General features: G+C 46.6%; 2 protein-coding genes across 17 annotated transcripts in view; one reads left to right on the top strand and one right to left on the bottom strand.

The window, feature by feature from the left end:
• LOC139367091 (all trans-polyprenyl-diphosphate synthase PDSS1-like) lies at positions 1-8246 on the top strand. Of its 2 annotated transcripts, XM_071105129.1 has the most exons (12): positions 1-184; positions 1354-1409; positions 3161-3296; positions 3452-3582; positions 3988-4129; positions 4397-4508; positions 4815-4924; positions 5024-5104; positions 5225-5338; positions 5518-5598; positions 5822-5958; positions 7291-8246. In XM_071105129.1, the coding sequence occupies exons 1-12, from the start codon at positions 32-34 to the stop codon at positions 7385-7387; spliced, it is 1350 nt and encodes a 449-aa protein (XP_070961230.1). In that variant the 5' UTR covers positions 1-31; the 3' UTR covers positions 7388-8246. The 2 variants fall into 2 exon arrangements, with proteins under 2 accessions (XP_070961230.1, XP_070961231.1); XM_071105130.1 differs by lacking the exon at positions 7291-8246 and having other exon boundaries at positions 8-184; positions 4815-5104; positions 5822-5993.
• A 39-nt stretch (positions 8247-8285) lies between these two features.
• Positions 8286-26632, bottom strand: part of LOC139367089 (abl interactor 1) — a 67289-nt gene continuing 48942 nt past the window's right edge. For 3 of the 15 annotated variants that reach the window (XM_071105114.1, XM_071105113.1, XM_071105115.1), the window contains 7 exons: positions 26061-26201; positions 19617-19717; positions 18586-18696; positions 14818-15066; positions 13163-13249; positions 10467-10655; positions 8286-10108 (listed from right to left, as the gene is read on the bottom strand). In XM_071105114.1, the coding sequence (XP_070961215.1) occupies positions 9933-10108; positions 10467-10655; positions 13163-13249; positions 14818-15066; positions 18586-18696; positions 19617-19717; positions 26061-26201 (1054 nt within the window). In that variant the 3' untranslated portion in view covers positions 8286-9932. The remainder of the gene's footprint in view (positions 10109-10466; positions 10656-13162; positions 13250-14817; positions 15067-18585; positions 18697-19616; positions 19718-26060; positions 26202-26632) is intronic. The other 12 variants (XM_071105119.1, XM_071105118.1, XM_071105120.1 and 9 more) reach the window with 5 other exon arrangements.

The raw sequence follows: 26632 nt of genomic DNA, 5'->3' as shown, positions 1-26632 counted from the left end.
TGTAATCTTTTCCAGCTATGTGTGGAGGAACATGGCGATACCGTGGAGGCACTGTTGGAGGTGGACTACAGGCGCTACGAGTACAAGTGTACTAGAAACCATATGCGGTTTTAATGGAAGGTCTGCTACGTTTGCTGCTTTGTCTTTGCGAGGAACGGGGGCCGTCGCTGGCTCGGGAAAGGAGGTAGGTAACGTGCGCCCGTGTCAGTGCCAAGATTTCGCCGGGCGGGAGTGCTGTCAACCCAATCAAGGTCAACCAGTATATAACACAGAATCTGCAAGCTGATCTTATTAATGAGTTGTAGCTTGACTGGTGTAGCTATATTGGGATTTAGTCCAGTTTAGTCCAGTTGTTGTAGCGAACTAAAAACATATATGTTATGAAGGACATTGGTTTTGTATATATAGTTACAGTAAAGATTGTTGCTATATGACAAGATGGTTTGGATTTCTAGCTAGCCATATCTTGCTGGTTTGTTATGCATTCTCAGTTTAGCTAAAGGTCAAGACAATTCATGTCATTGCTGGGCTACACTGTACCAAGCCTTGCACTTGATTTTTCTCACTGGCTTATCTCTTTTATTTCAGAAGGGACACTAGGTTGTTGGGTTGTTGGCCGATGTATGATTAAATCTAATAATGTCATGATATTTCACACTGACGATATATCGTCATGGTGAAGACTATACTTTATTCCCCTCAAACTCAGCCAGCTCCACTTTGTTTTTTCGTCATTCCCATCTAACCAGGGACTGATTTTAGACCTGGGACACCAGGTGGGTGGAATGAATTATCAGGTAGAACACATAACCAGCAGGTTCTGGACCTCGTAGGGTAAGAGTTGAATAACCCTGCTCAATTTGAAATTCACAAATAAACAATGTGCAGTTTTATAAGTTAGACTGTATCAAATATGTTGAAAATGAAGTGAATGACCTAAGCCTTGTTTTTTTTTGGCCATACTAAGATTATTTAATAAGAACGCGACTGCAGTTTGTTTGCTTATTTACGATATAATAAAGTCTGGATTTATCTAGTCATTAACGGAGCAAAACGATTATATCGGATATTGCAACATTTGGAGTAGCTTATCATAGAGGTCTCCCCAAATATCACCCAATCCTACCATGTTGTTACTAGACAGAACTGTCAGTGGGTAGCCTACATTGCTTGGTCAAGAGTATGTGGTTCATAGCCTAGAATAACCTAAACTAGGCTACCTCACAATGACATCATGTCCTTAATAAGTAACTTGAGGAAAAGTTGTCAAATGCCCGCCTGACTAAAGGATTGGCTACATATGCTTAAGTTGATGTGCTCAGGTTATTCATATGTGACATTAATTTATTTCAGAGACTATCCTCCAGGCCTGAAGACACAACCTTAATAGGCAACTATATTCTGACAAGGTGAGTCTGAGATTGAAATATTATATGCAGTAGTTTATATAGATAGAGAAATATGATATACAGTACCACTCAAACATTTGGACATCTACTTATTCAAGGGTTTTTATTTATTTGGACTATTTTCTACATTGTAGAGTAATAGTGAAGACATCAGAACTATGAAATGGAACATATGGAATCATGTAGTAACCAAAAAGTGATAAACAAATAAAATAAATGTATTCTTCAAAGTAGCCACCCTTTGCCTTGATGGCACCTTTGCCCACTCTTAGCATTCTCTCAACCAGCTTCACGAGGAATGTTTTTCAACAGTCTTGAAGGAGTTCCCACATATGCTGAGCACTTGTTGACTGCTTTTCCTTCACTCTGCAGTCCAACTCATCCCAAGCCATCTCAATTGGGTTGAGGTCGGGGTGATTGTAGAAGCCAGGTCATATGATGACGCACTCATCACTCTCCTTCTTGATCATATAGCCCATACACAGCCTGGATTTGTGTTTTGAGTCATTGTCCTGTTGAAAAACAAATGATAGTCCAACTAAGCACAAACCAGATGGGATGGTGTATCGCTGCAGAATGCTGGGGTGGCCATGCTGGTTAAGTGTGCCTTGAATTTTAAATAAATCACAGACAGTGTCAGAAGCTAAGCACCATCACATCTCCTCCTCCATGCTTCACGGTGGGAGCCACACAAGGGGAAATCATCCGTTCACCTACTCTGCGTCTCAAAGACACGGCGGTTGAAACCAAAAATCTCAAATTTGGAATCATCAGACTAAAGGACAGATTTTGACAGGTCTAATGTCCATTGCTTGTGTTTCTTGGCCCAAGCAAGGCTCTTCTTCTTATTGGTGTCCTTTAGTAGTGGTTTCTTTGCAGTAATTTGACCATGAAGGCCTAATTCACGAAGTCTCTGAGCAGTTGATGTTGAGATGTGTCTATATATATATATATATATATATATATATATATATATATATATATAATATATATATCTCTCTCTCTTCCCTCTAAACATTACATATTTAGTGATGTGGGTAATAAAGTGTTCCTCCTCCCTCAATGTAACCTGACCGCGGCCCCCATTCCTCACTAATCCACAGCTCTCCATCCTTATCAGTGACTGCAAACATGTGATTGCCTTTCCTTTACTCAATACATTCCAAGCTTAATTGACTCCACCACATACATTCCTCCTACAGATAACCAGTAACTTCTGGTGTAGAAAGCAGACTGTGGCACTCCTCATTTCCATAGGATACCTGATGATTTTAACAATATTTCAAGTTTAGAAGTCAGAACCCATCACTTGAACTCTGAAGCATTTATTTGGGCTGTAATCTGAGGTGCAGTTATTCTTATGAACTTATCCTCAGCAGCAGAGGTAACTCTGGGTCTTCCTTTCCAGTGGCGGTCCTCATGAGAGACAGTTTCATCATGGCGCTTGATGGTTTTTGTGACTGCACTTGAAGAAACTTTCAAAGTTCTTGACATTTTCCGGATTGACTGACCTTCATGTCTTAAAGTAATGATGGACCGTCGTTTCTCTTTGCTTATTTGAGCTGTTCTTGACATAATATGGACTTGGTCTTCTACCATGAGTCTATATGTGTTATTTCATAGTTTTGAAGTCTTCACTATTATTCTACAATAAAGAAACCCTTGAATGAGTAGCTGCGTCCAAACTTTTGACTGGCACTGTATATAGATGTGATAATTGTTATATATACTTGTGCATATTTATTTTACAGTAGGCACAAATCAAGGTTGCTTTACCCCACACAAAAGCCTTGCTGCTGCAAAAGGATACACAGTGATGCCAAGTTGAAGGACCCGTTCACACTAGCCCAAAAAGACTTGAACCATTTGTATGATGATATTAAAAAGGTAAGTCGCCTGACTTGGTGTCATCATGTAGCATGGTCACAGTGGCGTGTGCTTCTTACTCCGTCTCATTTAGCTTCTTTGCCCAGTTCAGACTACTGTGACTGGTTTTTAAAGTAACGTAACCCCAATAAAGGTGATTTTTCTGTTCTTCACAGGAGCTTTTTGTGTCCAAATCAGAGCTGAAGTCCTTATGTGACTACTACTTTGACGGGAAGGGCAAGGCCTTCCGACCAATGATAGTGGTGCTGATGGCCCGGGCCTGCAATATTCACAGCAACAGAGACGGGTAAGATATTATCCTGGGTATAGTGCAGTTAACTAGGTAGGCAGTATGGATACTAGGTACATACATACCTGGTAGTAAGTAGCCTAATGGTGTACAGGAGGCAGACTTGGGTGAGAAACTATGCTAATGAAATGTATCTATCTAGCACACACACCAGGAACCACTTGGCACAAGTGACTGGGGAGAATGCACATTTTTAGAAAGGTAAGATAGGCTGTACCCTATGATTGCTGTTTATGACTTCATTGCCGGAGATGGATGTAGGCTATTACAGTTGAAATGAGTCATGCCCATGCTATTTCATTGCAATAACCATTTCATAAAAGTATTTATTCAGGCTGCCCTTATCAGTGATTGTCTATTGAACCAATAGGTGTGACTATGTAGTTCTGTCTGTCTGTGTAGAGATCTGCTCCCAGGTCAGCGGTCCATAGCTATGATCTCTGAAATGATCCACACCGCCAGCCTGGTCCACGATGATGTCATCGACGGCTCGGACAAGCGGAGGGGGAAGACCACCATCAACGAAGTGTGGGGGGAGCGAAAGGTGAGCGGAGTCCCCCGACCTGGGTTTTGTCTGTTAGGAGTAGCCAGTCATGGTGTCATATTACACACTACACTAAGCTATTCAACTACAACATATGCAGTTCATGTTAATGAGGGAAATGGTCATATGAAATGGCCCAAGTAGTCTTGAAAAAAATGCAAGACTAACAACGTTTGTAATGCGTCTTATGATAAACTAATACACCCTAGTTGTGAGATCGTATGACTGTTTGGTTTTATTAATCATGTGTTCTCTTTACTCTCCCAGGCCATTTTAGCTGGAGATTTCATCCTCTCGGCAGCCTCCATGGCTCTGGCCCGTATCGGCAACAACACAGTGGTGTCAGTGCTGTCTCAGGTCATAGAGGATCTGGTGCGAGGTAAGGACCCAAACAAGTATGTTGCGCAGTATTGTTGTTGCGTTGCACAAGATATGCAGTCCGTTTCAGTTCAAACAGTTTATTTTATCTGTTTCCTTGGCTGTTTCAGTTACTGTACACTTTACCAGAACTACACTTTGAGTTTTCTGTTTGCTTATCACCATTACCCGCCCTGTTACAATTAAGACTGTTGTAATGCAACGCTTCTGATTTTGTAAGGGGAAATGAGTAATCAACGTTGAAGATTACCAAAGCGTATAGGAAACACTGTCTCTGTTCACACTAACATATTTGTTGATGTTCCAGGGGAATTCATGCAGCTGGGCTCCAAGGAGAACGAGAGCGAGAGATTCAAGCACTACCTCGAGAAGAGCTTCAAGAAGACTGCCAGTCTTATAGCGAACAGTTGTAAAGCAGTATGTACGTTCTATCTCCACAATAATAACAGACTTCCAGGAAGTCCTAGGGCAGAACTGAAAAGGTGTGTGTTGACTGGCTGTCATTTTCCATTCAAGGTATCTATTCTGGTGAACTCGGACCCAGAGGTACAGGAAATAGCCTTTCAGTACGGGAGGAACGTAGGCATCGCCTTTCAGGTACATTTCTGATATTTGCTTTTGCCTCTTGAATGGGTGTTGTATAATCTTTTAATTTGATGTTATTAAAGTTGAATGAAGTTATTAAACTTGACTTAATGTTAATTCTGTGTGTCCTAGCTGGTGGATGATGTGCTGGACTTCACAGCATGCGCCAGCCAGCTAGGAAAGCCTTCAGCTACAGACCTTAAGCTGGGCCTGGCAACCGGACCAGTCTTATTTGCCTGTCAACAGGTGTGTTTATTGTGAGAGTTGAACAGTCAACCTTTAGCTCCCCATATGGGAAATGAGTAACTCTTCTAGTTACTGTCCAACATAGCTATTTCTAGATTGAAACACAGTGACTGACTGGTATGTATGTATGTGCCTAACTGTGTAGTCTGTGACAGTGTATTTTACCGTTTCCTCTTTAGTTTCCTGAGCTGCATGCTATGATTATGAGGAGGTTCAGCACCACTGGAGACGTGGATCGGGCCTGGCAGTATGTCCTGGAGGTAAGGCTGTTGATGAAGATGGACGACACATGTCTACCTTTTGTGAGAATTGTGTGTTTTAAAAACAATCTGGAAATTCTATTGGTCCTATGGTTATGTTGTCTGCCTCTGCATTGCTTACTATTTGGGGTTTTATACTGGGTTTCTGTAAAGCACTTTGTGACAACTGCTGATGTAAAAAGGGCTTCATAAAATACACCCGCCTGGTTTCTCCTTCCCTCAGAGTGATGGTGTGGATCAGACCAACTACCTGGCCCAGAGCTACTGCCGGGAGGCCATCCGGCAGATCAGCCTGCTCAGGCCCTCCCCGGAACGGGACGCCCTCATCAGGCTCACTGAGATGGTCCTCACCCGCGACAAGTGAGCTCCCACCCCCAGGCTTCACTTCAGGCTGCCCATGGAGGGTTAGATGCCAGGATGATGAGGGAAGGTGGTTAATGTTTCATCAGTGACATTCCCAGTGGGTCCTGATGGAGCATTGTTTATGCAGCTTTTTGTACATAACATAAGTTAAAGGTGGAACTAAACGGTGCATACACAGGTTCTTCAGGACTGACTTTTGGGTGAGATGCACTGCTTCACATTACCCATGGCTTCTTTCTCCCCTCTGGAAAACCCTTAGGTCCTCACAGAAAAGAGTATATGTTATTGACACCAGTGGTTTTTAATGCTAGTCCTGTAGGACCCCTGCATCTACAGGTTTCTGAACCAACCCCCCACCTATACTTCAATTGAACTTTAACAAAGAGTTAAAATAGCACGTCAATGAGGCATGAACACAGACCTATATGCACAGGGACCCTCCAGGATCATTGTTGAAACATGATTTTCAGTGTATACAGTACTGTAAATGCAGCCACCGCCCTACTTCCAACTGGCAAGGCTGTTGTTATTACACGTGATGCTTGGGGCGGGATGGACCCTGCAGAATCATTGTAATTCCATGAGTCAAGATGGAGTATCATTATTGTGTGTGTGGATCTGTATTAAGACCTTGCTCGAAGATCCGCCCGCAGTCCGCACCGTAACGACCAAAAGTCAAATGTTTGTCAGGGTGACTCTTGTCAATTGGAGAATGTTATATTGTAGGTATTTCCTGTCACAAGTGCTTAAAGGTCCCAAATAGTCATTCTGATTCCCATGTAACGCAGCCTTTTGAGTGACTAAAACATCACCCACAATATTTTAACGTTTGAGAAATAATGTTTTGTTTCTCTCATGGAAAACTACCACCAGGAAGTCCGAAAAGATTGCATCAGTGGGCGGGGAGCTAGTAGGCTGAGTGGGCGGGGAGCTAGTAGGCTGAGTGGGCGGGGAGCTAGTAGGCTGAGTGGGCGGGCGTTCCCAAGAACCGACATTGGTGTCAAGCAACATAGATGCAGTGTTAGTGAGATTATCTCAAGCAAATTTGCTGAAACACAAAAGGAACTCGAACAACATTGAAATTGCATGCAACATCCAATCCTGTCATATATCAAATCATGGTTTCACTAATTATTTGTTTATCCTGTTTGGTTATTGTAACTATCAATGTAGACAAAATGTTGGCTATATAATTTAGTGAGCTATCCCAAATGGAATTGTCAGCACTGTTTATCACGCTAGCTGGTTCACCTTGAACAATTTCATGTGTTTACAAAACATTAGGAACTATTTTCCTAATATTGAGTTGCAACCCCTTTTTGCCCTCAGAACAGCCTCAGTTTGTCGGGGCCTGGACTCTGCAAGGTTTCAAAGAGTTACATGGGGGATGTTGACTCGAATGCTTCCCACAGCTCTGTCAAGTTGACTGGGTGTCCTTTGGGTGGTGTACCATTCTTGACACACACGGGTAACTGTTTGACTGTGAAAAACCCAGCAGAGTTGCCGTTCTTGACACACTCAAACCGCTGTGCCTGGCACCTACTACCATACCCCATTCAAAGACACATACATTTTTGTCTTGCCCATTCACCCTCTGAATGGCACACACACAATCATTGTCTCGAGGCTTAAAAATCCTTATTTAACCGGCCTCTTCCCCTACACTGATTTGAAGTGGATTTAACAGGTGACATCAGTAAGGGATCATAGTTTTCACCTGGTCAGTTTGTCAAGGAAAGAGATGATCATAATGGTTTGTACCGTGAGACAATGTTCTTATCAATGATGTCAAGAAGTTATGAATTTTTTGTTTGGCATGTGTCTTAATGTAATGACATGACCACTGCGTCTGAGTTGTGGGCAACCCATCCCCTGCTTCTGTTCCATCCTGGCTAAAGACAACTAGCTAACACCAGACACTTCATTAGGGTAAACCTCATTCTATTTGGTGACATGCTGCAGTCACATTTTTGCACCAGTGGACTAGCTACCGGTACTTAATTAAATTAGGTAAGAGAATAAGATGTTACCGTTGGTCTATTAAAATGAGGCTTTTTGTGATGTCACAAATCCCACCTCTTAAGTGTTTGACATGGGGAGGGGACCAGTAACTTTATGATCAAACTTGATCAATGTAGAAGCAACATTCATTTTTCATACTTTGATCTGGTTTCATCCAAATGTCATGAAACTGTGATTTTGACTGTTCGGGACCTTTAATAAACCCAGGCCTTAACATCCACAATGACTGTGTGCTCACATTAAATATTATTTTTTAAAGTCAAGCTTTACCTTTGTTTTCATTCCCAATTACCACACCACTAGGTTGTACAATGGTTTATTATAAAAGACTGTACATTCATTTTTCAATGAACATATATATATATATATACATACTAAGGGCAGAGATGAGAGCTTTGATATCTACCCATTGAGCTGGAACACTTGTATATGTTGAATATAACAAAGCATCAAGGCATTAGCTGCTATAACCTGAAATGGTAAACAGTGACAAGCGCAGTTACTTTCATGTTTTGAGTCCGGACAGGAAAGACATATGTAGGAAGAAACTGGTGAAGTCTGCAATTTTGCAGCTTAACCATATACACCTACCTGAATTGTCATGAAGCAATCGATAGTCTGTCGAAGGGGATAATTACAACTATAAATGAACATGGACAAAGTGGGTGGGGTCAATTTGGAACAATAAAAGAAACAATTTGGCATCAAGAAATCCAGACCTGAGTTACGAAACCATTACAGGTTAAAAACGACAGATCTAAACCCAGTTTTACTTTGTGAAGACTGAGGAGGTATCCGAGTTGTCATATTGGTCTCCATTATTACGGAACAGTAAAACATCACTTGAAAACTGAGCCCACGAACACTATGAATTACAATCTTAATCCATTAATAATATCTTACATTATACTTATGCCTACAGATGAGTAAAACATTACTGTGACGTATTCCTTAAGATGGATGTGGAGTTGCTTTAGATACATTACCAGATGGAACATTTTCATGTAAATGTAATATCAAATGTTAAAATAAGACCATCACATCAACAAGTCCGAAAATGACTTTTATATCTAGGTAATTCAATCAATAAAAAAATAATAAAATGGAAATATTACAACAAAATGGAAGCATAATGGCATTAAAACGTAGAGGTTATACATGTTTAATTTAGCATGCTTTACATCCAGACTTAATTTCAGGAATGACTGAAATAAAAAGTGAAAGGTTTTGTTATTCATAAAAGCCATTGAAGTTTGAATTCAACATCCAAAATGGATCAGCCTTGTGATTGTAGAAAACAGAACAGAATCTTCTGTTGGACATTTGCATGTGTGGCATGTAGCCTGCTTGAGATACTGTGATTAGCATTTACACTACAGACACCCAACAGGCTGCAGCTCACTCACATTATATACAATTAGCAGTAGTAACACTTCCACTGAAGGTGTGCACACAAGATCACCAGAATGCCTACATATGCATGAGAGCTGCTCCATATAGCATAATAGTCTTGATACACAAAGAAATCACGATAAGCTCATGAATAATGTATAGGTCACTAGATGTCGACAAACGCTAATGAATAGTCAGGGTCAGATGTTATGTTGCGCATATGTAGACAGGAAGAACAAAGAAGAATAAAACTTGAAATGTCCTTCAGCTAGTTTTACCGTGGTCTTTGAAAACACCTTTACACCACAACCCTTGTGAGCACGTCATCAGCCTTATCCTATTCATTCTTTGTATACTTGATAAAAACGTCCCCCAACCCACCCATAACACCTAAATAAAGTAAATAGTTTTATTTATTTGCAATCAGTATAAGGGAACAAGAGTTCTGTCATATCCAAAATCACTTCTCTAAGCTTTGTATGGTCAGACTCCTGTTTTTATTAGTCTCTGTAGTAAACTAGATATGACTGAATCAATACACTGCAGTCGGGGTGCCTTCACTCGGCATAGTGCATGATGGACTCGACGTAGTTGCCGGGGAACAGGCCCGTGACCCCGCTGCTTAGGCCCTCGAACCAGCCGTCATCATTCTTCTTGATGATGTAGATGATGGCTCCCTCCATGAAGCTCAGCTCATCGTCTTTATCTGCTGCGTAGTCGTAGATGGCCACCACTGAGGAGGAAAGAGAGGGAAAAACATCAGTGAGGGAACGTCTCAATTGCATTCCCTTTTGATCCCTCACGTCCTTTCTCCTCACCTCCTCAAAACCCATTGGATGAGGTGGTCAGAGTTCCCTCCCCCCCTGATTTTCTCATCTGGTGGGTCTTGAGAACAAGGCGAGGAAAAAGGCCGCAAGGAATCAAGGAAATGCAACTGAGATTCTCCCTAAAGATTTTAACCTATTAAGCATTACAGTGCTTAAGTAGTTGAATAGTGCAGTGTAGTTGAAATAAATGTGAAGGGTATGGTATGGAGGGAGAAGAACAGCGTTCAGTAAAGAGAGGTGTCAGTATTGATCCCTGAGGCACACCTTTCTCTATGTAGCTCTTGGGCGCCCACTGGGGGTCTCCGTCAGCATAAGGGTCGTTGTAGTGCACCACAGCTGCTTCCTCTTCCTCCTCATAGTCAACTGGCGGGGGTGGAGGAGGGGGAGGAGCCTCATCAAACATGGGCAGGTCATCCGGCGGAGGCGGCGGAGGCAGAGTAGGTGTGTCCGCAACTGCCAAACAGCAGTAGAGGGGAGGGGGCAGAAAGGAGATTAGGAACGCTGCCTGAAACTGGGACGAAGGAAACAGTACAGCACATTACATGTGGGCTGCACATGCAACCAAGCCCAACGGTACAGAGAAAACCATGCAATCGTGGCAGAGCTACATGCAGGGGTGTGTATATGCCAGGCACCGATGGTTAGTCGGTTAAATGCATGACAGCGAGTTGTTGGCATGCCGATTTTGACCTTTGTTCCTCCAGGTCACTTGTTCAAGTCACTTGTTAAGAAATGTAATTTAGTTGCAAGTGTTCTTTGCCACTCAGGCAATGCTGCACTTTAATGTCAACTTGTTTGGACACTTTCCATCACCTTCCCACAACATTTGAGTTCTCTGTTTGGTTCAAATGAATGATGTCAAAAACAATATAATAGACTGCAACCTGAATAGTAAGTTATGAGCTCTCTCTATATGAGATGCTTAATTAGTATGCGTGGATCGTGGAGGTTTACCTGCATAAATCTATCATGATACCATTCATGTGTTGTACCAAAAGGAATAGGAGCTCAAATATTCTCAAGGTTGTGTATATCAAAAGGGGAGGATATGGGTATTGAAGTGGTTTTTGTTTTACTCCATCTACTGGGAATTAAAGCCGTCGTACTCTTAAGAAACACCAACAAAATGGTGCTATTTCAATTCTGCACGTAACATAAATCTGTCTAACAATAGCAGGCTAAGCTTCTTTAGCGTTACATAAAAGCATGCACACTATTTCTCTGTTGATCACACACACACACACACACACACAACAAATGCGCATACGTTAAGTCCTTCCGCTCATACAGTGCATTTTCTGAGTGAAATTATACTTAACATTTGCCTTATCGCACACATGGGACTTTGTGGAAATACCATTTCAGCTGCCAATTTCATTGTACATTCTCCTAAATAATCCTGGAATGGAGCACTGAAGAAAGCAATGGGTGCCAATGGTAATAAGCATGTATCTGTCAGAACTACTTATTAGCACAGACTGTAGATGAGGATGATGATACTGAGGATGTTTAGTGTCCAGCATAAGACCGACAAATGAGTGAACAGGCACAAGGCATGCTGTGTGTGATTGAGAGATGGAGGTGTTCTACATCTAGATCTACGGAGGTGTTCTACATCTAGATCTACGGAGGTGTTCTACATCTAGTTCTACGGAGGTGTTCTACATCTAGTTCTACGGAGGTGTTCTACATCTAGTTCTACGGAGGTGTTCTACATCTAGTTCTACGGAGGTGTTCTACATTTACGGAGGTGTTCTACATCTACGGAGGTGTTCTACATCTACGGAGGTGTTCTACACCTAGTTCTACATTTACGGAGGTCTTCTACATCTACGGAGGTGTTCTACACCTAGTTCTACATTTACGGAGGTCTTCTACATCTACGGAGGTCTTCTACATCTACTACGGAGGTCTTCTACATCTACTACGGAGGTCTTCTACATCTACTACGGAGGTCTTCTACATCTACTACGGAGGTCTTCTACATCTACTACGGAGGTGTTCTACATCTACGGAGGTGTTCTACATCTACGGAGGTGTTCTACATCTACGGAGGTGTTCTACATCTAGTTCTACATCTACGGAGGTGTTCTACACCTAGTTCTACATTTACGGAGGTGTTCTACATCTAGTTTTACGGAGGTGTTCTACATCTACGGAGGTCTTCTACATCTACGGAGGTCTTCTACATCTACGGAGGTCTTCTACATCTACGGAGGTCTTCTACATCTACGGAGGTCTTCTACATCTACGGAGGTCTTCTACATCTACGGAGGTCTTCTACATCTACGGAGGTCTTCTACATCTACGGAGGTCTTCTACATCTACGGAGGTCTTCTACATCTACGGAGGTCTTCTACATCTACGGAGGTCTTCTACATCTACGGAGGTCTTCTACATCTACGGAGGTGTTCTACATCTACGGAGGTGTTCTACATCTACGGAGGTGTTCTACATCTACGGAGGTCTTCTACATCTACGGAGGTGTTCTACATCTACGGAGGTGTTCTACATCTACGGAGGTGTTCTACGGAGGTGTTCTACGGAGGTGTTCTACATCTACGGAGGTGTTCTACGGAGGTGTTCTACATCTACGGAGGTGTTCTACATCTACGGAGGTGTTCTACATCTAGTTCTACATCTACGGAGGTGTTCTACATCTACGGAGGTGTTCTACATCTAGTTCTACGGAGGTGTTCTACATTTACGGAGGTGTTCTACATCTAGTTCTACGGAGGTGTTCTACATTTACGGAGGTGTTCTACATCTAGTTCTACGGAGGTGTTCTACATCTACGGAGGTGTTCTACATCTAGTTCTACGGAGGTGTTCTACATCTACGGAGGTGTTCTACATCTAGTTCTACGGAGGTGTTCTACATCTACGGAGGTGTTCTACGGAGGTGTTCTACATCTAGATCTAGAAGGAAAAGGAGAGCGTGTGGTGGGCCTCAGGACTTACTGTTCTCCTGCACCCTGGCCACAAAGCCTGTCAGAGGTATCTGTGGAGTCAGCTGGGGCATGGGAGGAGGAGGGGGAGCGATAGACACTGGAAGCCGCCGCAGGCGCACCGACAGACAGACACCGACAGACAGACACACCGACAGACAGACACACAAACAAAACGAAATAGAGAAAGCAAGGATATAAAGTACACAGAGATAGTCACCCAGAACAATATAGGAAAATATTAAAAGAAACAGACAGAATACCTTCAACCCAAGTAAATGCAATATTCTGCAAGAATTAAAAGACAAAGCATGTGTGACAAAGCATAAAAACAGTCTATGCTTGTGGTTTTTAGTTCAGAGACAGAGTCTAGATTCCCCCAGGTATTTAGTGGTACAGATTGAGGGATTAAAAAGGGATTAGGTTTGATTGTCGTTGCTATTTCCTGCTCCTAATCACAATCTGAACCAGATGATTGTAGTGTCGGGACATGACCTGAGAGAGGTGCTGTGTGCAACCCTACTAACCCTAGCTCTCAATCAACCAAGTTACTTTCACAACTAGTGGCGTGAAGAGTGCCACCAATCTTAAAAATAACCTGTAAACCTTAGAGGTCAGCATCAGGTTTATAAGGAATTGGGTGCCATTTTGAACGCAGTTCAGGTGGAAGAGTGTGTGCATCTGTCTGTCTGCGTGCGTCTGCCTGTCTGTCTGCGTGCATGCGTCTGCCTGTCTGTCTGCGTGCGTCTGCGTGCGTGCGTCTGCCTGTCTGTCTGCGTGCGTGCCTCTGCCTGTCTGCGTCTGCCTGCCTGTCTGCGTACGACACTGTTAGTGGTTTAAGCTTGATCTTGATCTATAGGCATTTGAGATCAACCCCAGGCCCAAGTCATGATCTTTACTGAACCAAGCATGTGACCGCACCTCCATACACTCCCTCTTTTAAACACCAGACAAAAGGAGAAAGGAGAGACCAATCTCAATTCAAAAACGCACAGGTGGCTGCTGTCGGCTTGAGTTTCTCACATTTTATCCAAATTCTTTTGGCTTTTCCAGGAATTAATGACGTTACTGAGTTCAGTACGCCTCCACATCACCGAGACTGTGTGTGTGTGGGTTGTCCCACTGGAGTGTGTGTTGAAGGGTACAGTACATGACTAAAAATAAACACTGTGCTTAAGTTAATGGACACCTTGAGCTGGAGTCACCTTGTGGAGGATGGCTGGTACATTTTAGGAAATGGGGAAGAAAAACAGGTTGTGAAAACACTAAGAAACTGTGATTTAAGAAAACGTCATCTCGTACTTAAACGGAGACCAAAAAGCAGTGACTCTGCAATCCTTGCGTATGTCGATCGCCTGGATTGTATCAGCTGGGAAATCCGAGGACAAGAAAGCATTCTACATAAATGCACAAGTATTTCCCGCGAGTGTACATTTAGTATTTGTGTACCAGAGGGACATGCTAAGTGACATACTGATGTAGTCACAGGGATGTCATTAGCTTCGGTGGCACCCAGTGAGAGTCGCCGAACTCAGTGGGGGACACTTTTCTAAGAGAGTGATGGAGTTTATGAGAGGGAAGTTCCCTTTAGGGGGAAACTATCCATCTCCCGTCTAGTAGAGGGCTGTTGGTGGGGGGGGGGGGGGGGGGGGGGCATGAGTGTCTTACTTGAGTTGTGGGGGTAGGCGGGGGTGCCCCCATTAATGTATGGCTGCTGTATCTGCTGCTGTTGTAGCTGTAGGGCCTGCTGCTGCTGCAGGGAGAACTGGGAGCTGACGGACGGCGCCCTGCGGTAGGTGCCCGTGGCCGAAACCATGGAGACCGAGGAGGTGGTGGAGTTGTGCCGTGAGATCTGCCGTGAGATGGTGCCGAACTGGGACATGGGGATGGGGCCAAGACCAGGCCCGGGAGCCACCGCTAGAGTAGAAAACACCCACAGAAAGAGAGAAAGGGATAGAGGAGGGAGAGTCAGAGAGAGAGGAAATTACAAAGGGGAGAGGACAGAAAGGGGGAGAGAAGAGAGAGCCCAGCAAATGAATCGGCGACACCCAACAACAGAGTAGACCCAATATCGGCAGAGCAATCATTGGATCCCCGAAGCAACTGAACCACCAGCATCACCACCAATCACAGAGATCCAGAAGAGGGAAGGGGGAGGGACAGGCGACACCACAGCCAATCCTGATGGAGGAGTCATGCTTATTTACACCCAGATGCGTGCGTTCCTTTAGTGCAGAAACGTTTACTTCCATCCATCATTGGCTACAATCACAAAATCTTCACCCAAAAAGCATGCTTGATATAATATCGATTACTTGTGCCCCCGTGTGCATTTGTTTTGTAAAAGAGGCAGGGCAGAATAGAAGACACACATCATTTGAGGCTAGGAGACAGTTGAAAGGGGATAGCTGCTTCGGCTTCTCCTGTGGCGTTCTGGCACTCCACTGAACATGGGTTTTGGGCTCAATGAAATTGAACCTGCATTGCAGTAATTACACAGTGACACACGTTCTTTGCTGTACTCAAATTGCAGGACTTTTCGGACGATGTAAATACGTGCACTAGATACACACGTCACAGGTCGATGTAGTACTACGGTATGAGGGATTTTTCAGAAATACATTACATTTTAAGCACACACACACATATTTGCGGCGCAGTACAGAACAGATTTAATTTACCCTGACTACAACCAATCCATTAGGTTTTCTAGAAGCCTACCATTTGTCACGCGTCAGCATTTTCACAACAATAAATATTACTGCAGCAGTTAAAGCATATTTCATGACTGTGTCGTCAACATATTTGAATGAGGGAGTGTGTGTGTGTTTATGAGTGAGTGTGCAGTAAATATGAAAGTGTGTGTGTGTTTATGAGTGAGTGTGCAGTAAATATGAAAGTGTGCGTGTGTTTATGAGTGAGTGTGCAGTAAATATGAAAGTGTGTGTGTGTTTATGAGTGAGTGTGCAGTAAATATGAAAGTGTGTGTGTGTTTATGAGTGAGTGTGCAGTAAATATGAAAGTGTGTGTGTGTGTAGAATGTGTTTTCCTCCAGTTGGGTATTTCCTGTTTACTGGGTCAGATAACGGTAGCTCTCTGGAGAAGCTCTCCTCTCAGATACTGGTGAATGAGAGTGAGTGAGTGAGTGAGTGTAGAATGATAACAGTAACTCTCTGACTTGTCATAACATGGACCGACTGCTGCATGCCTATTATGGACAGCCACTTCACTCAAACATATAGACAAAATCTGCAACATTTCACATTGACAAAAACCCATTCAACCATATATGAAGACCACGGTCCATATTTACAAAGCATCAGTAGGAGTGCTGATCTGGGATCAGGGTCCCTTTAGTCCATATAATCTTAATCATTATGATCTAAAAGAAAAAGGCTAAACTGATCCGATATCAGCACTGCTACTCTGAGATGCTTGATTACATACAGCCCCCTGTACTTCAAAGCTATGACAGTCAATCAAATCAAACCCACATTTGGAGCCCTGCATCAGAAAACCCAACAGTCCCATAAAACACACACAACCTCAATTTGCTTCTGAGATTAAACAGATACAAGCCAATTTAACTGACTTCATATTATCACCCGAGACAGAGTCAAATCAACCACACATACAGTGGGGCAAAAAAGTATTTAGTCAGCCACCAATTGTGCAAGTTCTCCCACTTAAAAAGATGAGAGAGGCCTGTAATTTTCATCATAAGTACACTTCAACTATGACAGACAAAATGAGAAAAAAAATCCAGGATTTGTAGGATTTTTAATGAATTTATTTGCAAATTATGGTGGAAAATAAGTATTTGGTCACCTACAAACAAGCAAGATTTCTGGCTCTCACAGACCTGTAACTTCTTCTTTAAGAGGCTCCTCTGTCCTCCACTCGTTACCTGTATTAATGGCACCTGTTTGAACTTGTTATCAGTATAAAAGACACCTGTCCACAACCTCAAACAGTCACACTCCAAACTCCACTATGGCCAAGACCAAATACCTGTCAAAGGACACCAGAAACAAAATTGTAGACCTGCACCAGGCTGGGAAGACTGAATCTGCAATAGGTAAGCAGCTTGGTTTGAAGAAATCAACTGTGGGAGAAATTATTAGGAAATGGAAGACATACAAGACCACTGATAATCTCCCTCAATCTGGGGCTCCACACAAGATCTCACCCCGGGGGGTCAAAATTATCACAAGAACGGTGAGCAAAAATCCCAGAACCACACGGGGGGACCTAGTGAATGACCTGCAGAGAGCTGGGACCAAAGTAACAAAGCCTACCATCAGTAACACAATACGCCGCCAGGGACTCAAATCCTGCAGTGCCAGACGTATCCCCCTGCTTAAACCAGTACATGTCCAGGCCCGTCTGAAGTTTGCTAGAGAGCATTTGGATGATCCAGAAGAAGATTGGGAGAATGTCATATGGTCAGATGAAACCAAAATATAACTTTTTGGTAAAAACTCAACTCGCCGTGTTTGGAGGACAAAGAATGCTGAGTTGCATCCAAAGAACACCATACCTACTGTGAAGCATGGGGGTGGAAACATCATGCTTTGGGGCTGTTTTTCTGCAAAGGGACCACTCATCTTTTTAAGTGGGAGAACTTGCACAATTGGTGGTTGACTAAATACTTGTTTGCCCCACTGTACATAATTTCCAAAAGCACATTACACACAATGCAGCTGGTCATTGGTTGAAGTACCTGTTCAGAAAAAGTATCTTCCCTTAACAAAGTGTGGTAATTTTGAACTTCGTAAAATCAATTGAACAAAGTAAATAGGGGTTGGTAATTTAAACAAATATAGCCCGGGGGCTGAATGGAAAATGTCCATATTGAATTAACCAACACTTTAATTAACATGCATACTGGCTTCTGGAGCCTGGGGCCCGGAAGAGAACATTGTTCCATTAGAGACTTCTTCAGTGCCCTGTCTGAGGTGGCGTGCAGCCCCGTCTGAGGCGGCGTGCAGCCCCGTCTGAGGCGGCGTGCAGCCCCGTCTGAGGCGGCGTGCAGCCCCGTCTGAGGCGGCGTGCAGCCCCGTCTGAGGCGGCGTGCAGCCCCGTCTGAGGCGGCGTGCAGCCCCGTCTGAGGCGGCGTGCAGCCCCGTCTGAGGCGGCGTGCAGCCCCGTCTGAGGCGGCGTGCAGCCCCGTCTGGGTCTGTGTCCCATTTGACATTAACCTGGATGTAGATAGATAACCAGAACCCAAGCACCACCATCAAGTGATCCCCCCCACCACCAACATACACCACCAGATGGACCCATGGTTAAAGCACCAGGCTGCAAGAGGCGCACACACACACACGTAAACCCTCTAATAGCGACAGTCAGAGATGAGGGGGTTTCGATGATTGTCCACTGGCGGCGGAGAGGAGCGGCGGTACAGCCTAGTGGTTGGTGGTTCTTTGGGCTCACCTGTCACTGCAGGAGCCCCTGGGTTGCCCTGCCCCGGGAGAGGAGGCGGCGGAGGAGCCTGATGACCAGGAAGTGGAGGAGGGGGGGGTGGGAGAGCGGACATTGGCGGGACTGAAACGAGTGCGTCAGAACCACTCCGTTAGTGACTGATTGGGGGTTTCAAGCTGGTTGGTTATGTTGGTGTTAGGTACCATCTTACCACACCTTTATATATGAATAACACATGAACATCTCATACAACAACCCCTTTGCAAGAAGAAGGCAACAGGCACACGCCGCTGTGGCTATACAGTATGGAGTGTGCGTTACCATGGTGACAGGCTTACAGACAGCTCCAGTCTTGCTGGCCTGATATCCTGTCACTAATATCCAGCTCCGTCTCCTTTCTCTCTCGGCCTCAACAGGCCAAAAGGACACCTCGTTCCAAACTCCCTGTTCCAACTACAAAACCACCTGTAGTCTTCTATTCTCTTTAACATTGAGCCGCACCCCTAATACAGGAGAGCCTATTTACATACAGAGACAGCGAGAGAGACAGAGAGACAGCGAGAATCTCAGAACACAATAGGTCATTATGAGCCCTCTGTCCGGTAAGATTAGCTTTGTTCTAAATAACTCCTCACTCAGTCCTCCAGCAACACAACTCATTTACACTTTGTTTACATTTTCCCCTTGTGTGATGGGAGTGTGTGTGTTCTGTGCATTGTCCATCTGTGCTAGTACTCACTTGACTTAATGAACTGGATTTTCAATGAGAGAGTAGTATGTGTTTATGAATTAATGTTTCTGTAGTCACAATGCAGACACACACACACACAGAGAGAGAGACAGAGAGAGAGAGAGAGACACACACACAGAGAGAGAGAGAGAGAGAGAGAGAGAGAGACACACACACAAACACACAGAGAGAGACACACACACACACAGAGAGAGGAGATGGTGGCTTAGAAATGATAACACATAACAAGATTCCAACATACCCAGTGTGATTGACCCCATGTTCCTATACAGTACAGTTAATTCCCGCTCACCTGGACCAGAGTTGGGAATGGAGGGCGTAGGCACTGCGATGGGAATGCCAATACTGCTGCTTCCGCTGTTCTCCCTGCTGCCACTACCCCCACTGCTACCACTTGAGAGAAAGGGAAAGAAAGAGAGAGAACAAATGTATTCAGGGCAACCCACAGAGGAGACAGTAGGTATCACTTGTGCACACAGCTGGTATGCCCATGTCCCATTTAGAATTCTCCACCGCAACCTGTCAGTCACAGGGACAGAGGTAAAAGCCCTTCAGAACCACTACACCATTTATATTGTGTTGTTCAAAATCCGTTTAGAGGACTTTACATTAATCAAGAATGTCAAGATTGACATTGCATGCAGAAGACATGATTCCACTGAACCTGGTACCAACAGGACACACTGTGGTCGATACAGTACATCTACAGTGAGTACAAAGCACTAAGGACACCTTCCTAATATTGAGTTGCACCCCGACCCCTCCTTCAGCCCTCAGAACAGCCTCAATTAATCTGGGCATGGTCTCTGCAAGGTGTCCAATGCGTTCCACAGGGATGCTGGCCCATGTTGACTTCGATGTGTCAAGTTGTCTGGATGTCCTTTGGGTGGTGGACCAGTCTTCATACACACAGGAAACGGTCTTTAACCGGTCTCCTCCCTGTCACCTACACTGATTGAAGTGGATTTAACACCTTTCACCTGGTCAGTTTGTGTCATGGAAAGGTGTCCTTAATGTTTTGTACACTCAGTCAATACCATAGGAGAGGCATTATGTCAAAGCCTATAAGCCCCGCCTTGCCCTGCAGCTGACCTGGAGGCTGTCAGATGAATGTCTGGCTAGGAACCCCCCCCCTCCCAGGCCCAGATCCTGCTCACGACCCCCATACCCTTCCCTGCCAGTCTAGCCTGGGCCTCTTTTTTTTGGGGGGGGGGGCTGGCAGCAGGGTGTCCCCTCAGCGCGAATCACATATACAGGGGCTCAGTTCCACCTAGAAGGATGGGAGGGGAAGAGTCAGGGGTTTACTATGACTATGTGATCCAGTGAGGATGAGAAAAGGGGTAAGCCCCCCCCCCGCGTGAGATATGATAAACCACCCCCCCATGTGAGATAAGATAAGTCCCCCCCACGTGAGATAAGATAAGCCCCCCCCCCCCCCCCCCCCGTGAGATAAGATAATCCCCCCCGTGTGAGATAAGATAAACCCCCCCCCCCGTGTGAGATAAGATAAATCCCCCCCTGCGTGAGATAAGATAAGATAAGCCCCCCTGCGTCAGATAAGATAAGCCTCACTATGTGAGAATGCACATTTCCCATCCTGTCTGCCTTTCACTGTCAGTTCCCGCTTAACATCCCTTTCAGTAGCTGAAATCAAATCACCTCCGTCTCTCCCCATCCCTCATCTATAGCGCTCCATCTGCAGGTCCATCACTCCTCCTACGCTCCTCTGTCTCTAGCCCAACCACGTCGCCAGAGATTAAATTTCATAGAAATCAGACCACCACAACACGGAGTTGGTGAAAGCTTGACTCCCACCATGCACCAGCACACACATACGCACGCGCACACACTTATTGAATCAGGGCTCAGGCAGGTAGAGATGGCAGAGACTGATAAAGAGAGATTGTGTGTGTGTGGAGAGCAATACGAGAGCAGACAGGACAGCACAGCAGCACACGGTCTCTGTGTCTGAAAGTTTCCAGGTCAGAGAGAGAATGAGAGTACACCAGTGGTTGAGATTACACAAGGATCCAGGTTTTTGAACGTACTGCAGTGGTGCACAGCTCCCAACCTAGAAGGCTGCAGTATGTCATTTTTGCACTTGATTGAGTTTTTGCTCCTCCATAACTGAAAAAGTCACTGATATTGCTTGAGTAATTCAAGTTCAGATGAAATAACACCTGGTTTGAAAGACCTTAATTGGCAAGGACAAAAAGCGGCAGTCTTGCTGGCAGTCTTGGTATTGAACACAATTTATTGTACATATGTATGATATTTGGTGAACCATTTGTCCTGCAGTATTGATGTGTGGTAACATATCAAATTAGTTTAAAGCATATTATAACCATATCAAATGATGGTACCACATCTACTCATCTAAAACAGGGCAAACCTGGATCCCTGCTGAAGATGCACTCTCCCATGACTCAATGGTGGAGAGAGAAAGAGCGAGAGAGAGCGCAAGAGATAGCAAGAGCGAGAGAGCGCGCGCGAGATAGCAAGAGCGAGAGAGCGCGCGCGAGATAGCAAGAGCGAGAGAGCGCGCGCGAGATAGCAAGAGCGAGAGAGCGCGCGCGAGATAGCAAGAGCGAGAGAGCGCGCGCGAGATAGCAAGAGCGAGAGAGCGCGCGCGAGATAGCAAGAGCGAGAGAGCGCGCGCGAGATAGCAAGAGCGAGAGAGCGCGCGCGAGATAGCAAGAGCGAGAGAGCGCGCGCGAGATAGCAAGAGCGAGAGAGCGCGCGCGAGATAGCAAGAGCGAGAGAGCGCGCGCGAGATAGCAAGAGCGAGAGAGCGCGCGCGAGATAGCAAGAGCGAGAGAGCGCGCGCGAGATAGCAAGAGCGAGAGAGCGCGCGCGAGATAGCAAGAGCGAGAGAGCGCGCGCGAGATAGCAAGAGCGCGCGAGAGAGCGCGCGCGAGATAGCAAGCGCGCGCGAGAGAGCAAGAGCGAGAGAGCGCGCGCGAGATAGCAAGAGCGAGAGAGCGCGCGCGAGATAGCAAGAGCGAGAGAGCGCGCGCGAGATAGCAAGAGCGAGAGAGCGCGCGCGAGATAGCAAGAGCGAGAGAGCGCGCGCGAGATAGCAAGAGCGAGAGAGCGCGCGCGAGATAGCGAGATAGCAAGAGCGAGAGAGCGCGCGCGAGATAGCAAGAGCGAGAGAGCGCGCGCGAGATAGCAAGAGCGAGAGAGCGCGCGCGAGATAGCAAGAGCGAGAGAGCGCGCGCGAGATAGCAAGAGCGAGAGAGCGCGCGCGAGATAGCGAGAGAGCGCGCGAGATAGCGAGAGAGCGCGCGAGATAGCGAGAGAGCGCGCGAGATAGCGAGAGAGCGCGCGAGATAGCGAGAGAGCGCGCGAGATAGCGAGAGAGCGCGCGAGATAGCGTGCGAGAGAGCGCGCGAGAGAGCGCGCGCGAGAGAGCGCGCGCGAGAGAGCGCGCGCGAGATCGCGAGAGAGCGCGCGAGAGAGCGCGCGAGAGCGAGAGAGCGCGCGAGATGGCGAGAGAGCGCGCGAGATGGCGAGAGAGCGCGCGAGATGGCGAGAGAGCGAGATGGCGAGAGAGCGCGCGAGATGGCGAGAGAGCGCGCGAGATGGCGAGAGAGCGCGCGAGATGGCGAGAGAGCGCGCGAGATAGCGAGAGAGCGCGCGAGATAGCGAGAGAGCGCGCGAGATAGCGAGAGAGCGCGCGAGATAGCGAGAGAGCGCGCGAGATAGCGAGAGAGCGCGCGAGATAGCGAGCGAGAGAGCGCGCGCGAGATAGCGAGAGAGCGAGAGAGCGCGCGCGAGAGATAGCGAGAGAGCGCGCGAGAGCGAGAGAGCGAGAGAGCGCGCGAGATAGCAAGAGCGAGAGAGCGCGCGCGAGATAGCAAGAGCGAGAGAGCGCGCGCGAGATAGCGAGAGAGCGCGCGCGAGAGCGAGCGCGCGAGAGAGCGAGCGAGCGCGCGAGAGAGCGAGAGAGCGCGCGAGAGAGAGCGAGCGCGCGAGAGAGAGCGAGCGCGCGAGAGAGCGAGAGAGCGCGCGAGAGAGAGCGAGCGCGCGAGAGAGCGAGAGAGCGCGAGAGAGCGAGAGAGCGCGAGAGAGCGAGAGAGCGCGAGAGCACGCGAGAGAGCGCGCGAGAGAGCGAAGAGCGAGAGAGCGCGCGCGAGATAGCGAGAGCGAGAGAGCGCGCGAGATAGCGAGAGAGCGCACGAGAGAGCGCACGAGAGAGCGAGAGAGCGCACGAGAGAGCGAGAGAGCGCACGAGAGAGCGAGAGAGCGCACGAGAGAGCGAGAGAGCGCACGAGAGAGCGCACGAGAGAGCGAGAGAGCGCACGAGATAGCAAGAGCGAGAGACGCGCACGAGATAGCAAGAGCGAGAGAGCGCGCACGAGATAGCAAGAGCGAGAGAGCGCGCGCGCGAGATAGCAAGAGCGAGAGAGCGCGCGCGCGAGATAGCAAGAGCGAGAGAGCGCGCGCGCGAGATAGCAAGAGCGAGAGAGCGCGCGCGAGATAGCAAGAGCGAGAGAGCGCGCGCGAGATAGCAAGAGCGAGAGAGCGCGCGCGCGAGATAGCGAAGAGCGAGAGAGCGCGCGCGAGATAGCAAGAGCGAGAGAGCGCGCGCGCGAGATAGCAAGAGCGAGAGAGCGCGCGCGCGAGATAGCAAGAGCGAGAGAGCGCGCGCGCACGAGATAGCAAGAGCGAGAGAGCGCGCGCACGAGATAGCAAGAGCGAGAGAGCGCGCGCGAGATAGCAAGAGCGAGAGAGCGCGCGAGATAGCAAGAGCGAGAGAGCACGAGATAGCGAGCGAGAGAGCGCGCACGAGATAGCAAGAGCGAGAGAGCGCGCGCGCGAGATAGCAAGAGCGAGAGAGCGCGCGCGCGCACGAGATAGCAAGAGCGAGAGAGCGCGCACGAGATAGCAAGAGCGAGAGAGCGCGCACGAGATAGCAAGAGCGAGAGAGCGCGCACGAGATAGCAAGAGCGAGAGAGCGCGCACGAGATAGCAAGAGCGAGAGAGCGCGCACGAGATAGCAAGAGCGAGAGAGCGCGCGCGAGAGCAAGAGCGAGAGAGCGCGCACGAGAGCGCGCGCGCGAGAGAGCGCGCGCGCGAGAGAGCGCGCGCGCGAGATAGCAAGAGCGAGAGAGCGCGCGCGCGAGATAGCAAGAGCGAGAGAGCGCGCGCGCGAGATAGCAAGAGCGAGAGAGCGCGCGCGCGAGATAGCAAGAGCGAGAGAGCGCGCGCGCGAGATAGCAAGAGCGAGAGAGCGCGCGCGAGATAGCAAGAGCGAGAGAGAGCGCGCGAGATAGCGAGAGAGCGCGCACGAGATAGAGATAGCAAGAGCGAGAGAGCGCGCACGAGATAGCAAGAGCGAGAGAGCGCGCACGAGATAGCGCGAGAGAGAGCGCGCGAGATAGCGAGAGAGCGCGCGAGATAGCGAGAGAGCGCGCGAGATAGCGAGAGAGCGCGCGAGATAGCGAGAGAGCGCGCGAGATAGCGAGAGAGCGCACGAGATAGCGAGAGAGCGCACGAGAGAGCGCACGAGATAGCGCACGAGATAGCGAGAGAGCGAGAGAGCGCACGAGATAGCGAGCACAAGCAAAAGAGAGAAAGAACAAAGGGGAGAGAAAATAGCAAAGAAAGGGAACAGGAGTAGCATGTGTGCCAAAATGATAGAGGGACAGGAGAAAAAAAAGGAAAGTGATGTAATATTTATGACCATCTCAGTCAGCAGCACAGCCTTCTTAGCTAATGAAGCAACTTCAAAATCACTCCTGACTCATATCTCAGCTCTCGCAGGGTGGCTTTCTGACGGACACATTTCAGTGATCGTGGCAGGGGTCTAAATGTACAGAGGACTTAGGATTTTCGAAGGACACTTTACGCCGCAGGCCTTGAAGAACATTCATTCCCAAACGGCTGAAGCCTTCCGGGGTCTTGTCAGCTAAATGTTGGATTTACAGTATTTGGGCGGGGGAGGTGTGAAAGCACATTAAGCTGATGAATTTAAGAGAAGAGATTTGAAATGTTTGTAAGACATGGGGGATACAAAGTATTTGGGGAGGGTTCCTTTTGTCATGTCCATGTTAGAACAGAGGCTGTGGGAGAGACATTCAGAGCTGTTGAGTAGGACAATAGTGAAGGACAATAGTATATGTGTGTGTCTATCCATCGGTCTGCGCACAAATTACATTTATTTAACTAGGCAAGTCAGTTAATAACAAATTCTTATTTACAATGACGGCCTATTGGGGAACAGTGGGTTAAATGCCTTGTTCAGGGGCAGAACGAACCATGTCAGCTCGGGGATTCGATCCAGCAACCTTTCGGTTACAGGACCAACGCTCTAACTACTAGGCGAGCGTGAGTGTGTTTTACTGGTTAGTATCATGGCAATGAAACCAAACACAAAGTGGATTTAACTTCAGGAAAACAGCCCTTATGTTGGAAACAAACATTTTCCAAGCACACAATATTTTACATACAGCAGGTTTTTAAAAAAGGACCAGAGATGTCTGCTTCATGTAAAAAATATTGCGATACTGGTATCGTCACATTTTTTACATTTTAGTAATTTAGCAGAGTAATTTAGCAGAGTAATTTATCCAGAGCGACTTACAGGAGAAATTAGGGTTAAGTGCCTTGCTCAGGGGCACGTCGAGAGATTTTTCACCTAGTCGGATAAGGTTTCGAACCAGCGACCTTTCGGTTACTGGCCCAACGCTCTTAACCACAAGGCTACCTGCCTCCCTACCGTGTCAGTTACCTGTGGGTTCTTTGTCTCTGGTTGAGAGATGCAGTGCGCCCAGGGCTGTGCTGGCTGCCTAGACGAGCAGGGCTGGTCATGTAGTCGTTGGGCACTGTGGGCGGTTTCACCGGCTCTAGAGTTTTATAGGGCGTGTTGCGTCTGTCAAAGTCAACCAAAGATAGAAAGGGGGAGATAAACAGAGAATAAGAATGCATGAGAATCAGGGGTCCGTTCAATTTAGATTTAGTCTGCTTTTTCTTTTTTTATAAATGGTTTTAAAAACGACCAATAGGTGCCCTTTGCAAGGCATTGGAAAACCTCCCTGGTCTTTGTGGTTGAAATTCACTGCTTGACTGAGGGATCTTACAGATAATTGTATGGTTGGTGTACAGAGAAGAGTTAGTCATTCACAAATAATGTTAAACACTATTATTGCACACAAAGTGAGTCTATTTAACTTATTATGTGACTTGTTAAAGCACATTTTTACTCCTGAACTTATTTAAGCTTGCTATAACAAATGAGTTGAATACATATACTTATTGACTTCAGCTTTTCATTGTTAATATAAAAAACAACAATAAAAAAGA

Source organism: Oncorhynchus clarkii, chromosome 15 (genome assembly GCF_045791955.1).
Source record: "Oncorhynchus clarkii lewisi isolate Uvic-CL-2024 chromosome 15, UVic_Ocla_1.0, whole genome shotgun sequence".
Classification (NCBI taxonomy): domain Eukaryota; kingdom Metazoa; phylum Chordata; class Actinopteri; order Salmoniformes; family Salmonidae; genus Oncorhynchus; species Oncorhynchus clarkii.
The sequence above is the reverse complement of the archived record's forward strand: the minus strand, read 5'-3'. Positions and strand labels throughout refer to the sequence as shown.